Consider the following 14,981-nt stretch of genomic DNA (forward strand, 5'->3'; position numbering starts at 1 on the left):
CATGTGAACAGATTTTTACTATTAACACGGTTGTCTATTTTCTTCTTACAGAATCGAGATAAGCTGTCGGAAAGATGGATGTCGATTCAAGATAGCCTACATTGTGGAAATCCTATGAAGCATGGGATCTCAGATCAGAGCCATACTGATGTTAGCGGGCACGAAGCTCATGGAAAGGAAGAAAGCGCATTGGAATCCCTCCAAAAATTTTGCGAAGTGGATCTTGAGTTGCTAAATCGAAATCAGAGGGAACAACCAGGTAGTTCCAGTATTCGAAAGATGGATGTCAGTCGTAAACAGAACAACGAAAAGTAAGAAATATTGAACATATCTGGTGATTATTTTTTTACTTGATTACAAGAAAAAGAATTATAAAATCGTAGTTAAAGCTATCGAGTTATGTAATCAAATGAAAAGTAGCTCTATTAGAGCTATCAGAGTTACGTAACCAAACGAAAAGTGGCTCTAGAAAGCTATCGAGTTATGTAATCAAACGGAAAATGGCTCTATTAAACCTATTGAGTTATATAGACAAAGAAAAAGTGGGTCTGTTAAAGATATCGAGTTATGTAATCAAACGAAAAGTAGCTGTATTATAGCTATCGGAGTTACGTAACCAAACGAAAAGTGGCTCTAGAAAGCTATTGAGTTATGTAATCAAACGGAAAGTGGTTCTATTAAACCTATTGAATTATATAGACAAACAAAAAGTGGCTCTGTTAAATTTGTGTAGTCAAACGAAAAGTCGCTCTATTAAAGCTATCGAATTATGTAAACAAACAAAATGTAGCTGTCTTAATGCTATGGAGTTATATAATCAAACAAAAAGTGGCTTTATTAAAGTTAGCGAGCCATATAATCAAACGAAAAGTGGCTATATTTTGCCTTAGAAGTCACGTATTCAAAATGAGGTTACACACCTAAATTTATATCCGCTTAGAAAATTAAATTTAAGAGCCCTCTTACTGATTGTTCCTCAATTCAATTTCTCATTCAAAGAATTAGTTTAAAAAGAAATTTTCAAATGCTGTCATTTTCTTCAGTTACAAATGTTTTGTTTTTTTAGCAGTTGACTATCATCTTTAAGTTCAGAAATGATAAGAACAAAATAAAGTACAATGCACTGCAGTGACAGCGTAAAATAGATGTGGTTCTCAAAGAAGGCTAACTGAAAAGATGTGAAAGAACAATTATTGCACAGTCAAAACAACTCTCTTCTTCCTGTTTCACAGTATGCGATGTTAGTTCATAGAAGTTACACATGATATATCATCATTCATTATGTAGATAGAAATATTAATATTTTGGCCACTTTTAGTCATAAAATCGGCTAAAAGAATGAATCGGTTGTGCGAAATAATCGTATATGTAATCACATCAGTTCTGCCAAACCTAGGTGATTGGATGGTTTACAGCCAATCCCACAGATTTGGAATAACTGATGACTCGGTATACTGTCCTATTTTCTGTTTCTTGGTAGCTGGTATTGTAGCAGAGGTAATCAAAAGGTTCTTCAGAGCAGGCACGTTCCAGCTGCACTCTCACATGAAGGGAATTAAAAGATGGTTTAAAATTAGTTTTTCGTTTGCAATATAATGTTATAAAAAAGTTGAATACATCATTCCTAACAATCGTATTCAGGGCTCCTTAAATACTCTTTATTTTGGGTTGGCATTTATACGATAAAAGCATCGGATAACAGCAATTTAGTAGAATGCTTTTTCATTAATATTGTAAAACCTTGAAACACAGAATAAAATGGATTATAAAAGAACATGAAATCTTATTATAACCAAGTTCAAGTTTTTACTCAGCTACAAAATCAGTAGGGAGTGGAGGAAGGAAAGAGGTTTTTGATTTTTTGAAAATTTTCTTGGGATTTCAGTTTACAAGGAGTTAAGAACAGTAAAAATTTAATTATTGAAGCAAAAGGGATTAACGACTACACTTATACCAACAGCCTTCTTAGCTCAGAACCTTAATTAGAGGATGAATCTATTAACAAAAAATTCGGTAATTTTCTGTTAGCGGGGCGTTACCTAACTCCAAACATATCTAGATGGCAGCAACCTTAATGATACGTAAAGTTTCATGGAAAAAATGAACTTGTAATAACAATTTGTAATGTTTAATGCGCGCGACGAGCTAGCTGTGCACGATACCGAATTTTTGCAACTGTCTGATTTTCTTAAGTGAAAATTCGCCGTGTTCTCGCCATGTAAACAGCAGTTTTTTTGTGCTGATATTTTTTCAATCGATACGGAATTTGTGTGCGGTGTCGAATTTTTTCAATTCTCTGGCATTTTCTAAGCGAAAATGCGTACATTTATCATTCCTCACAATCTTAGAATCGCACACATTTAACGCTGCACAGCTATTGATGAGCAATATAAACAGGTTGCCACATTTGGCGCTTTGGCACACGTTTTCCGATTGGCGCCCTGTTAACAAAAAAATTCAAAAACTTCTTATCCTGCTCTCATTATATTGTCATAACTGGCTGACTGAGAACAGTTTCACAAATAACTATAACACTTTTTGTAGCGTATCAAAAAATGCTGGAGACGAGATTTGCAGATATTTTTGAATTAGTTGTTAAATGATTTAAATTTTCGCATTATATCTGCAGTCGTGCGCAAACGAAACTTAATTTTTTATTACAATAAACAACTAACACTTTTTAATCTCTGTCTAATATAAAACCATTAAGTAGTTACAACATGTTATGCACTTTGCAGCAAATTAAAAAAGTAATCTTCAGTATTCCTTGTCAGTTAATCACGTGCCAAACATATTCCTTTCAGAGTAAATTAGAATTTGTCAAATGTGTAATTCCAAAAATTCTTTATGAACAATGAAATTAGTTTTTTTTTTTTTTTTTTTTAAATAAAAAAGGCAAAGAAGTAATGGCATAAAAGCAAATAGTAGAACAATAAAACAATTAAAAATTTCACAGATTTTTGAAGTTTTACTTAAAATGATTTCATTTTTTTTCGCAGTATTAGTCCAGAACCGAAAAAAGAAAGCCGATTGACATCTATTATTGACCAATTGAGAATCAGTAAAACAAAAGACGCTGGGCAGTCATACTCGGTTAATAAACAGAGTGGCAAGCCTAATTCAAACAGCCCTTGGACACAGCAACCAGAAAACAGCGGTAAGTTTCAAACTGCTCTAGAGTAATTTATATTAAAAATGTTTCGATTTTGAAATGGATCCGTAATGTTTTATTTAAGTGGCCTTTAAATGTAATTTTTAAAGTTCATAAATATGTATTTTTAGTATTTTAAAAGGAGTTTCTGAATTTTCTAATTATATATAGTTATTGGTATTAACAATGTTAAATTTCATATTAGGAAATAATTATTAAGCTGCATATATTTACAAACTGTCCATTCTTTACAGACTGATTAGTTCTTGTACTGTTTATAATATTTTAATAATATGCGCCGTTTCTACTGAAACTTTGTTGTCCGAATGTACTATAATGATCAAAGCTTAATTAGGGTGTATTAAAAAGGTGCTTGTATTTTGAGTGAGTGTATTTAAAAGCAATAAAGTTAAAGAAAATAGGGATTTATGTCCCTTCTTTGATTCTTAATTAACCCTTTAACGATGAGGAAAACCATTTGACGTCTTGTCTGAAAAATTACACAATCGTGTGTAAATACTGAAAGCGGTTGGATTGTCGTAAAGAATTCTACAAATAAAATATTCCAGAACGTATATACGATTATAAATAATAACTGTTTTGTTAAACATATACGTATATGTATATGAGCCGTTTCAAAAAAATTATCTTTATAAAAAAGCGCTTTGTCGACAAAATGTCTAAACATTTTTATCAGAGTGCATTTTCATCGTTACTTTCGACTCATTTTAGTTGTATTAAACCTCTGTATTCTGCTGTTTGTAACAATTTCTTTCTCGCTGATGTACCTCATGTTAGTTTTTAAGGAGTGTTTACGTCATTTGTGTGATTACTTCGAATTTTTTTTTGTAAAGTTAATTTGATTATACAATTTCAGAAATATTAATTAATTTTAATGTTATACAAGTTAACAGATCAAATAAACTTCTGAAATTCTATAACTTTACTACTTTCCATTTACAATTTACAGATTTGTTTACCTATTAGCGATGCTTTTAACTGTTTGTATAAAACCGTGGGTTGTGACAACCAAAGGTACAGCAACAGCAATTTTTCACGATGTCGAGTTATCAGACTTCTGCGATGAGGTCGTGAACTCAAAGGTGGGTGTTGGAGTTGAAAGGTGTCTCAAAATCTTCCGATTTCGAAGGTCGATGCCCAAAGTTTGCTCAGCTCATCCAAATGTTAATTTTCTCTATAGGAATGGCTCTCCACAGTGCCCACTCATGATCAGAGAAGACTATTAAAAACCCTCTTGCTTCTGTGCTTCAAAAACTCTTTATTGACTTTCCACAAGGGAATACTCAGAGGAGTTTGGCAACGTACTTTTATTCCTGAATTCCAAGAGTCCTTACCTGAGTTGTTTGTATCCTATTAGCTTTAACATGGGAAGCGTGATTCAGTTTGGAATGGATTGTGTTTCACTTGCTTTAGAAAACGGATCTGCATTTACTTAGAAATATCGATTTCATTGATAAAATTTGGTCCCCCATTTTTTTAGAACAATACGTTAATCTTGGCTCAATTAATTGTCTTTTAACTGAAGTTAACTTAGTAACTGGTTTTAACTTACTATCTTTTAATAGACTAACTACCCACCTGATTATCTTCCAATAGCCAGTTCGTTTGCTGCAATAAAGATAACAATTGATATTTTTAAATTAAGACTAATGTATTATAAAATATCGCATATTTTGTAATTACCGCTATTTGGTAAGACTTACAGATCAAAAATTCACATCGAATAGTAAGCTAAAGTATCTTGAATAAACTAGTTAGTCAAATATTTTTAACTTTTGAAATCATAACTCGTATCATTTTTTAATTTGATAAAAATTTAAGGATATTTTTAACACGATGAGTGTCAAAATCGGATTAAGGATTGTAGAGAGGAAAGGAAATGCATGTATGCTTCAGAGTATTTTTAGTGTCAAGCAAACTCGAATGTGTCGACGTGACTGATAAAAGGGCCCAATTAAGCTTACACTTATTTTTTCTTCAAATTTACAGTTGCATTTTTGCCGTTAATAATTCTTATATCAAATTCTTTAATTTACATTTTTGGTTCTTTCTATGCTGTATTTTAAATATATAAAATATAATATATACCATTATAAGTTTAGTTTTCAAACGAATAAAGTATAATATATTAATTAGGCTAATGTTCTGCTTATTTTGAAAATCCTAAAATTGAGAAAATTTTCTCTACTAAATAAACTGTAAAAAAAAGAAGAGTAATTTTTTACGTTGCTAGTTTCAGAAACAAATAATTAAATGCAAACCTTCTGAAATTTTTCAAACTTTTAAAATCTTTTAGCTTTCATTTTGAGCCATGTACGAAAACTGAGTTCTTAATATTATCTTATTGCATTAACTCTTAGTACAGGATAATGACTTATGAATAAATACAGAATACAGGATAATGAATTAATGCAGGATAATGAATTAATACAGACGTTAATAAATACAGAATACAGGATAATGGCTAATAAACATTTTAATATATTTAATGATCTAAGATCACCAAATATCTTAGACTGTTGGTACCAGTACATTTGGTGGCCTTGGATCATTAAAATATGTTAAAATTTCTGTTTAACAACTGCTGTTGTTGTTATATTTATTGCCACTTCTAAGGGTAATTATCCTTGTAAAAAGCGGTAATAAAAGCATCATCTGTGATTTCATAGTTTAACTTCAGTAAGGTTAATAGCTGTACTGTCTTATTATCCAAAGAAATCAATTTTTCAAATAAATATTAAAGCATTTATCTAGTGCCGTCAGAGGCAATTTGAATTTTCATATTTACTTGTAGGAATAAACCTAATTGACTGTTATTCAGAGTTTAAACTTCCTTTGTTACAGACGGCTTACCATCATCGCACTTTAACTTGAAATTTATAACTTTGATGAGCACAGTTCAAAACTAAATTAGAAGTTTATTCGTACTACTATTTGTAAAAACAACTAAAAATGTAACAAACATATTCACCGTCTTGGAATTAAGAAAAAATCTAAAATATGAACAGCACAATAAGTGGATTTACCATCTTTCAAGACGTCTTTAAATTATTTTCCATATCTAAGAATAAATATTAGCAAAATTGAGGAGAAAACGCTCACAGAAATCATCTGAGACAATAGGTGGACATCGAAATAAACAAACTTAATGATACGAACTTAATGATACGAAATTTAATGATACGAATGAAATAAACAAACTTAATGATGACGTTGCCAAACTTTAAAAATTTTACACCTTCTCTCGCTAATAAAATGGCACCTAATTTACATTCTGGTGAAATTAACGGAAGAAATATAACTAATGAGACAGAATTAACAAAACGTTAATTTGTTAATTGTAATAAATCTTACAGGCTAGGACATAATAGTAAAGATAAATTTTAACTTATCATTTGTTTAGACGTTCTCTAAGTAAAATTATAATTTCTCTAAACTGGTTGCCTTTACTTGTGTCTATTGAGATACATTTCATACATAGGAATACTTCCTATCACAATGCGAATGCTTTACTAAAGAAACGGAAGAGTGGTCAAATAATATTACTAAGATCTGAAAATCGGAGGAAATATCTAGAAAAACTAGAAAAATTCGTAAGTATTTCTATAGCAACAATAGTCCAAATTGATTTCCCAATTCAGTTTCACTCATGTAGCGGGGAAGAAGGTCGAGAAGAATTTCAAAACTTTAATATAAAATCTGGTTAGAGATTTTGCAGAGAGGTTTAATTGCATAACTATTAATAAAGCTGTTAATAAATAGTTTCAAATAGCTAGGACTTCATAAATATAAATACAGCATTAAATCATTTATCTTCCTAAAAATAAACTTAACTATATTCTCCTCATACTGTTTTTAAGTTAAACTGAATTGTTATATTACCTAGTTCTACGAAAATCAATCATCTTCTAGCTTAACTTCAGGATTCTTTTAACCCATGAGTCTACTTGTTCCTTATTAACACGAATATTCTGAACTCATCAATCTAATTTTAAAAGGAAACATACTTGTTCTTAACATACTTGTTTCGTTTACGGAAACGAACAACACGAACACAGTATAAAAGTTATTTACAATCCTTTTACATGTTTATATTTCCATGCCTTCAGTTTCGACATAAATTAAAATCAAATTCTAAAAATATTAGAAAGATAATTTATCCTCGTTTAGGATGTAATAAAAGTTATCCTCATTTTACTGTACTTCAGCTGAAAAACACTTTGAAAATTAACAATTCCAAAAATAAATACATGCATAGAAGACTAATAAATTCTCACATTCCTTTATTTTTTATAGGCTTCATTTTCGTAGAATAGGTGTTAACTGCTGAAGCACCTTTAATTATCGTTTTACTTTATTTACTGTTATTCGTGTAATTTAAAGTTATAGAAAATGTTTAAAAAAACTGCGGTAACAAAATAGCACTTAATAATATAATTACACTCCATTTAATATAATATCTTAGAGGTTAATTAAGATTTTATATTAATTAGCCAGTTATTATGAACTGAACCTTTGCTATAACTCTTTCTTTCCGTAGTTCTCACCGGAATGCATATTAGTTATACAGCATTTAAGCCGACAGTTAGAATACTTAGAGTTAGACTTGTTCTTCCGAATCCATTTAGAATCAGAGCTTCTGGCAGTCTCACCGTACTGTTACTTTCGCCAGCTCTGTCAAAATTTATTTCCGGCGTTAGCATTTTGCTAGCCGACTTTTAAATACGCGCTGCTAATTATCTTGTGCCACCTTAAGTAGTCTATTGTGCATGTGTGTGTGTTGTCTCAGACTACGTTAAGTACATTTGAATGTAATTTTATCTTATTGATTTAAATACTCTCAAGTAGCGGAAGTTCATCTGTCGCACAAGCATTGTCTTCTGTTCATTTAAGAGTTAAACAAAAAATATTATTTAACCTTAGCGGTAACTCGTTTCCAGTCTAGTAAGGTCTGAAGGACACTGACACAAGGTTTTACATACAGTAGAATCTTACAAACCTAAAACACTTCGTTTGCTTAAAGTTATAATACAATTTTGCATCTCAAATAGCTATATATTTTGGCGTGTTTTAACTAAACACATATGTAATTTAGTTGACTGACATTTCTATATTAAAAAAAACATAGAAGAGTCATATGTCTTTTAATGTGTTGTTTGAACCCTTAGCTTGAAAGGATTATAGTTTCTGTCAGTCTTTGCTAAGCATTGTTTCTGAAGTCATAAATTTCCCGACATGAAATGTAACTTTAGTAACACAGATTGCCAGCAGCAAAGTTCCGGGTTGCCTTGACGTAAGTTTTATCTTGGCCTACTTTAGGATTATTGGGAATATAAAAAGGGGAAAAAGATAAATCTTGTGTGAAACAGCGTTCGTAATTTATACTTCTAATTTTTAATCATCTGCATTGCAATTTTCAATAAATACACTGTCTTGTTGCCGATGTTAGTTATTTGCAACAAATAATATGTGAATTTTCATTTTTACTGCTTGCTTTCTATTCTAAATTACAATATATTAAATTGCCAGCAATAAAATCGCGTTTGACAGAAATTTACAGAAATCCAGCTTAGTCTAAACGATGGAGGAACATTCACTCAATGAATCTAAAAAGGAGCCATCTTAGTGCATTTTTGTCCAATTTTTATTGTTCCCTTTTCCAAAGGTAAATAAATACTGATTTTCTAAAAAAAAAATTTGAAATCTCTGTACAAGAGATGCCTTTCAGGTATCTATGTTCATTGATGAAGTCAATGAAATTTTATATAGTTTATATTTTTTCATTAAAAGCGAAAAAAAATTACCAAAGATTTCCTTAAAAGCGTGAAAACTGTCAAAAATGGAAGCAGCTGTGATTCGAATAAATTTGAGTGGATTTCCTCTGATGTTACATATATAAACGGTCTCTGAAATATTGAGAAACCCTGCTATTTATGGTTTGTAATGAGCTTTTACTAACTCATTTTTAAAAAATTGCTCCTTTTTGTAAACACTCACTCATTTAAAATACAGTACTGTTAACTTTCCTGATCCCGCTGTCCGACTTTTTTCTGAGGTATTTTGATTTAACTGTAATAGTAATAAAAAATAAAAGTTTAGCGATTTCGATTTTTTGTCCTTATTACAACTATATGTTATTTCGTTCAACTAATTTAAATGAGAATAAAATATTTAAAACTAACATTTTAAACTTTAATTCACGATAAAATTTATTCAAAATAGCATTAATATCAGAAATTATATGCTTTGATATAAGGCTTTCTTTCTTTTTTCTTTTCTTTCTTTTTTCCACCCGTCTTTTTTTCTTTCTTCCTTTCTGTCTTTTTAAATAATGAAAACTTGCTTGGGCAAGAGTTATCTTGAAAAACGTGCTATTCGAATTGACGAGGTCTAGTGAGTTTGAATATATAAACTTTTATCGTGTGTAATATTACATTTGTCAGCTTGCTTCAGTTGTTAAATTTATAACTCTCAAATGAATTAGGCTACTGAGTAGACATAGCATTTCTCCTATATTCAGACTAACGTATTTTGCCTCAAAATGAATGAAAGACTAATGAATAAGAAATGAATCAATAATAAATAGTGAAAGAATAAGAATTCGTCGGAGTCTTTCCTTTTCTAATATGCCTTTGGGTGCATTTATTTTTGCTATCGCATTGTTTATTTTGATTAAGCAGATACACAGAGCTTATTTTTCAGCACACGAGAAGTTATTCATACTATACTTAATTTTTTTTGATAATATGAGATATAATTACAAAAAAGTACCTTATTAGAAGAATTAAAGCTTATTATGGTTTTGATTCAACCTTTTACCTTAGATCTTATACTATTTTGAACCAAATTTATTATTTGGGCTATTCACTTTTATTTTAATATCCTTCTAATTTATTTCATTGCGTGAATGCAATTTGCCCAAAATTATTTTCTATTTCTATTTTTATTTCATGTGAATATATATAGGTAGTGTTTCTACTACTCTGGAAAACAAATTTTAGAATTATAATTTAAGAAACAATGAGGTTTTGATCTAAAATTTTAAAGCTGAGTAGGATAGATATAAGAAAATCATATATAAAGTATATATATGTGCCTTATATGATAACCACAGCGACGGACGTGAAAATAGTAAAATAACATATACAGAATGTACAAATGGATTTAGAAGGCTGCAGTGGTATAGAAGGATCACTGTCAGATTCGAATTAAAGAAAGAAAGAAGCCTTCCGATCCGGTGTAGCATTCCGATCAGTTTTTCATGTTTTGAACTCCATGTGCATACGTTGAATGGGCTGATTGATAATTGTTTTCAGCAACACTCTTAGCATCATTTTCAACTCTTAAACTGTTGTCTGCAGGATATGGACGTCTAACGGGTGAGTCCCAGATGCTTTGAGTGGGAGCGGGTAGGAGGAAAAAATAGTGTCAGTCCATTCGAGGGTTTTCTCACCTTCCAACAGCAGTCGCTGCGTGATGAGAGGTTGCGATATCGTCGATAATTTCAGAACTAGTGTACTTCCAGTTCGATGCATACGATCACTTCAGCTGCATTCAGTAACGGCTACCGTTATCTGCAGCTGTGTACTTGTGTGTTCCCAAATGAGAATACTTCGACTACCGTACTGATTTTTTCAGTAATATTTTTGGATTGATATCGCGGGCCAAACTGACTTTCAGAAGCATTGAATATACTCTATAACAAACGCCATACGCTTTCGTGCTCTCCTTTCTTTTACAGATTTTGGCTCGGTGTGTTTGCATAAACTAGTTGCAAACTCTTAACAGAAGTAAAGCAAATTATCGCTGTGTCTGAAGTAACTACAGAGACTTGGAAAGGTTTAAGCAAACTTTTTTATTTAACAGAACTTAGAAAGTAAATGCACTGCTTGTGCTAACAGAATCAACTACCTCTTGTGGCAATGTAACTGAAGTAACAGTGAAATTGAAATTTAAAACATATACTAATAGTCAAAGACTAGACAATTAAATCTAAGTCAAATGTCGCCAGGAATAACGCAAAGCCCAATAACTGCAAACTTATCAGAGCTGGCAGGAAGTATGTAACGTGTCCACGAGGGGTTGAAACAGGCTCTGTCTTCAAACCCCAGCTTAAATCCCCAAACCCCAGCTTAAATACTCTGTCAATTAATTTACATTCTGGCGAGGAAACGGAAAAGCCAAGCTATAGTAAAGGATGAAATTTTAAATAACTGATTAATTTAAATAATAATTATTACACTTCCTGTGCGCTACTATAAGTACTGATGTCGAAAGATAGGGCTAGGCCTCAAAGCTTGGTTGACAGTCCACGTTTCCAGATTCGTCTGGCTGCAGTTAATAGCGATATCTGGCACCCACTATTCTTATGTTGGCAGTTTGTAATAATATACGCTATCTAACATCTGTCTATCTTAGCCCGTGAGACTGTTAAGCGGTTACATCTGAGCGTTGTTGTGAGCTACCACAACAATAGCTGTGCTTATCGTTCGGAAAGACATCCACACTCGTTATAAGGCAAAATCGAATTAATCAGTCGTACTTATCTGATTATATTTGATTATTTTTTCGGTTTTCTTTACCAGTTATTTTATAACCAAAATTTTTCTAGCAATAAATTTGTTGATGAAATGAGAAAAAAAGCTTGCTTATAATGCCTGTAATTATCATGATGATTATGAACTTCTGCTTTTATCATTTCGTGAAATATGACTTCGTTTCTGATGTTTCAGCTCCGAACTTTGAATGTATATACCAGCTCTCTATTTAAGATCTATTGTTATCCAAATCATTACAGGCGTTTCTGTTTAATTATGAAATTGCAGGCTTTATTCGAGTATAGGATTTATTATGAGAACAAATATTAACTTATGCACTTATTAAAATGAATATAAGAACGTTTTTGTACTAGTATTTCGTCGTATATTACTGTCACAAAAACGAATTTTAAATAATTCATATGTTTGTACAGTAATAAGGCTATGTAAGAAAAGCAAAAATCTAAACTACATTAATTCAGAGTCGTGTAGTCACTTGAAAATGAATAACAATATTTTTTTTTTCAATTCATTGGTGTGAATGCTTTAAGATGATCGATTCCCAGGTATGATTAACAACTTACCAACTAAAGTAGGTTTACTAATGTTAAGAAGCCACGCAAGTTTTAAAAACGCAGTTTATATTCTATGTTTAGATTATCTCCTAATTAAGCATTATTTCCTCTTAATGTATTCTACTTAAGAGTAAAAATTTTTTTAAGTATCATATAATTTTTCCTGGATTCATTACTACGACTTTTAGGTTGATTATAAATGGAAACTGCTGTTGCTTTGTTACTGAAAAAGCTTTGTTCCGTTAAACATTTTTCATATTTTAGGAATATTTAAAAATTTTTACAATTCTGTCATAAACGCATACACTTTTGCATTTATACAGTTTTTCAGTTATCAAGAACCTCGGTTTTGTAACTTTGAACTCCTGAAATGATTCTGATAACTATTATGCTGATGAACTTCTTTTATTTTTTAATGGAATAATAAGCACACCTACAGCAATATATTAGTCAAGGTTGACTAATTCTGATGTCTGAAGGTTACATTGTCAGTCTGATGCATGTATTATCTTAGAGGTATTCAGGTAACATTTTTATATAAAGCATCTCATGCACTTTGTTCATTAGAGTATAAATCTCCTAAGCTCTCCTCGTTACATTCTGAAATCATTCACTTTGCGCCTAACCGGGGTAGTGGTTAGCGACGCTGACTGCCGAACCGAAGAGCCCAAGTTCGAATCCCTGAGGAAGTATGGATGTTTGTAAATGTATAGTATATGTGCAGCATGGGGGCACTCTAAATATGCCGCGAGCCAAAATTTCTGTCGAGAGGTTGGTGGTGACAAGAAGGAGCGCAGCCCATCCGCCTGGTCTATGGGACCGTATGAAAAAAGAGAGGTCGGTGATAGGGGAAGAAGGTTGTGAGACCCTCTGACCCGTCCTCCCGGGGTCTTAGTGTCTATCGAAATTGGGGGCGGATTTGAGTTAAAGTCGGTCTGTCACCTAGATGGTGCTGAAGGTTCTTGCTAACGACAGGCGCAATTGACTCTTGGCTTGTGCTGACCTTTACCATACAAGTAAGATTGATAACAACAACATCATTCACTGTTTCCAATAAAACTTTCAAATCGTTAAACAGCAATAGTGTAAAATTTTTTTACGATATAAAAAACGAGTTTTTCTAAGGAAAATTACTCGCTTGTTCATGAATGTGTGATCAGTTTACTGGTATTGAAAACTTAGTTAATACGTATGTCTGATTATTTTCTTGATGCTAAAAATCATCACACGAATTTTAAGAAATTCGTAGAGTTCCGAAATTGCGATAGACTGAATTGTTTGAATTGGAAGTAAAGCCAAGACAATGGTGAAACAAATGAGGCTGTTGCCTTATTTAAACGGCTAAGAGGGGAGTTAAAACAGCTGAGGAATTTTAAAATACAATTAAAAATAAATTAATATAGTTTAACTTTTAGTTTTGAATCGTATGAGAAGCTCAATTTTGAAATAATAATTTTAAATCAATGAAAAATCGTATATTCTTGACGCAACTCCGGTTCTGTTTATTAATCAATTAGCATAATCAAATCAAAAATTTTAATTATTAACAATTTAACATTGAAATGGGACAGAAAGTCATTATTATATATTTTATGTAATTTTCAACTCATTATTATCACTTATTTATAGAAAATTCAAACTTATATACTAACCCAAATTAGTTAAACATTTTATGTGTGTCATCGTGGAATTTTATACTGCAAGGAAAAGAAAAAGTAAATGAGGCCTTGCAAGCAAAAATTTTAAATATGCATAAAGCTAAGCTCTTAATAGAGAGGTTAACATAAAAACAAATCCCGGAAAACGGGTTGCGAGTTAGCTACGTGAGTGTTTTCGTTGTTTTTAACCACATGAAAAGTAAATACGAGCCTGTTTTCCTTAGAAATTCCGCCACAAAGAAATAAATCTCCTTAAGGAAACAACCCTCGTACATTTGCCATACTCAGCTAAGACAAACATAAAACAACGATTACCTCTTGTCTTGGAGTTTCTTGAAAAATTTGGGAATTTAGATTTAAAGTTGAATATAACTACAGAATATGAAGAGAAGTTGTAAAGATCTTTGAACTTGTTCATTGTGTGCTTTCGAGGTGTAATTGAAAGCAAGTCGCGCTAGCAATCGTAATGGTTTTAGTAATAGTAATGAAACAAATTACATGTCTCGACAAGTTCCACCCGAAGTGAAATGTTTTGGGTGATAATTCGTCATCGCCTGGATTTGGCAGCTGGGTCTGCTCCCTTCGCAGTCGCTCTTTAAGTAGGAGAGTATGTAAGGAATTGTCTCCTTTCTCATTGCGTGCCTTCATGGAGTAATTGGAAATCAATCTGGCTAGCCTTCGGAAGATATGGAGTTCAAATCCCGAGGAGGGTATACCTGATTCTTCATGTTTTTTGGGCTTCAAAAAAGTTCTAATCTCTCTACAAAGTTAAAAAAAAAAATGTAGAGAAATCACACTATCCAAATCAGCTGATAAATGAATTAATTTTCAGAAAAATATTTTACCTTAGTAGAAATGATAGAACTAAGAGTAAGGTAGCAAAAATTATATGCGATAGTTTCTTATTTCATTTCTAACGGATTAAAAATTAATGCCATTTGGTATAGATATTTGAAGGATTTAAAATTTAGGGATGCTTAGGTTATAAGGTATTTCTCCCGTCTTCCTAGCGTGCCTTCGTGGTGTGGTGGTTTGCACG

At 31.8% G+C, this 14,981-nt stretch overlaps 1 protein-coding gene across 1 annotated transcript in view; it reads left to right on the forward strand.

Moving 5' to 3' along the window:
• Positions 1–14,981, forward strand: part of LOC118191288 (uncharacterized) — a 385,781-nt gene that overhangs the window by 126,900 nt on the left and 243,900 nt on the right. The window contains exons 2-3 of the mRNA XM_085807627.1: positions 52–311; positions 3,000–3,157. Coding sequence (XP_085663753.1) covers positions 79–311; positions 3,000–3,157 — 391 coding nt within the window. The 5' untranslated portion in view covers positions 52–78. The remainder of the gene's footprint in view (positions 1–51; positions 312–2,999; positions 3,158–14,981) is intronic.

Source organism: Stegodyphus dumicola, chromosome X1, assembly GCF_044657685.1.
Source record: "Stegodyphus dumicola isolate Sdum_Otavi_A_Nest chromosome X1, ASM4465768v1".
NCBI classification, from domain to species: Eukaryota; Metazoa; Arthropoda; class Arachnida; order Araneae; family Eresidae; genus Stegodyphus; species Stegodyphus dumicola.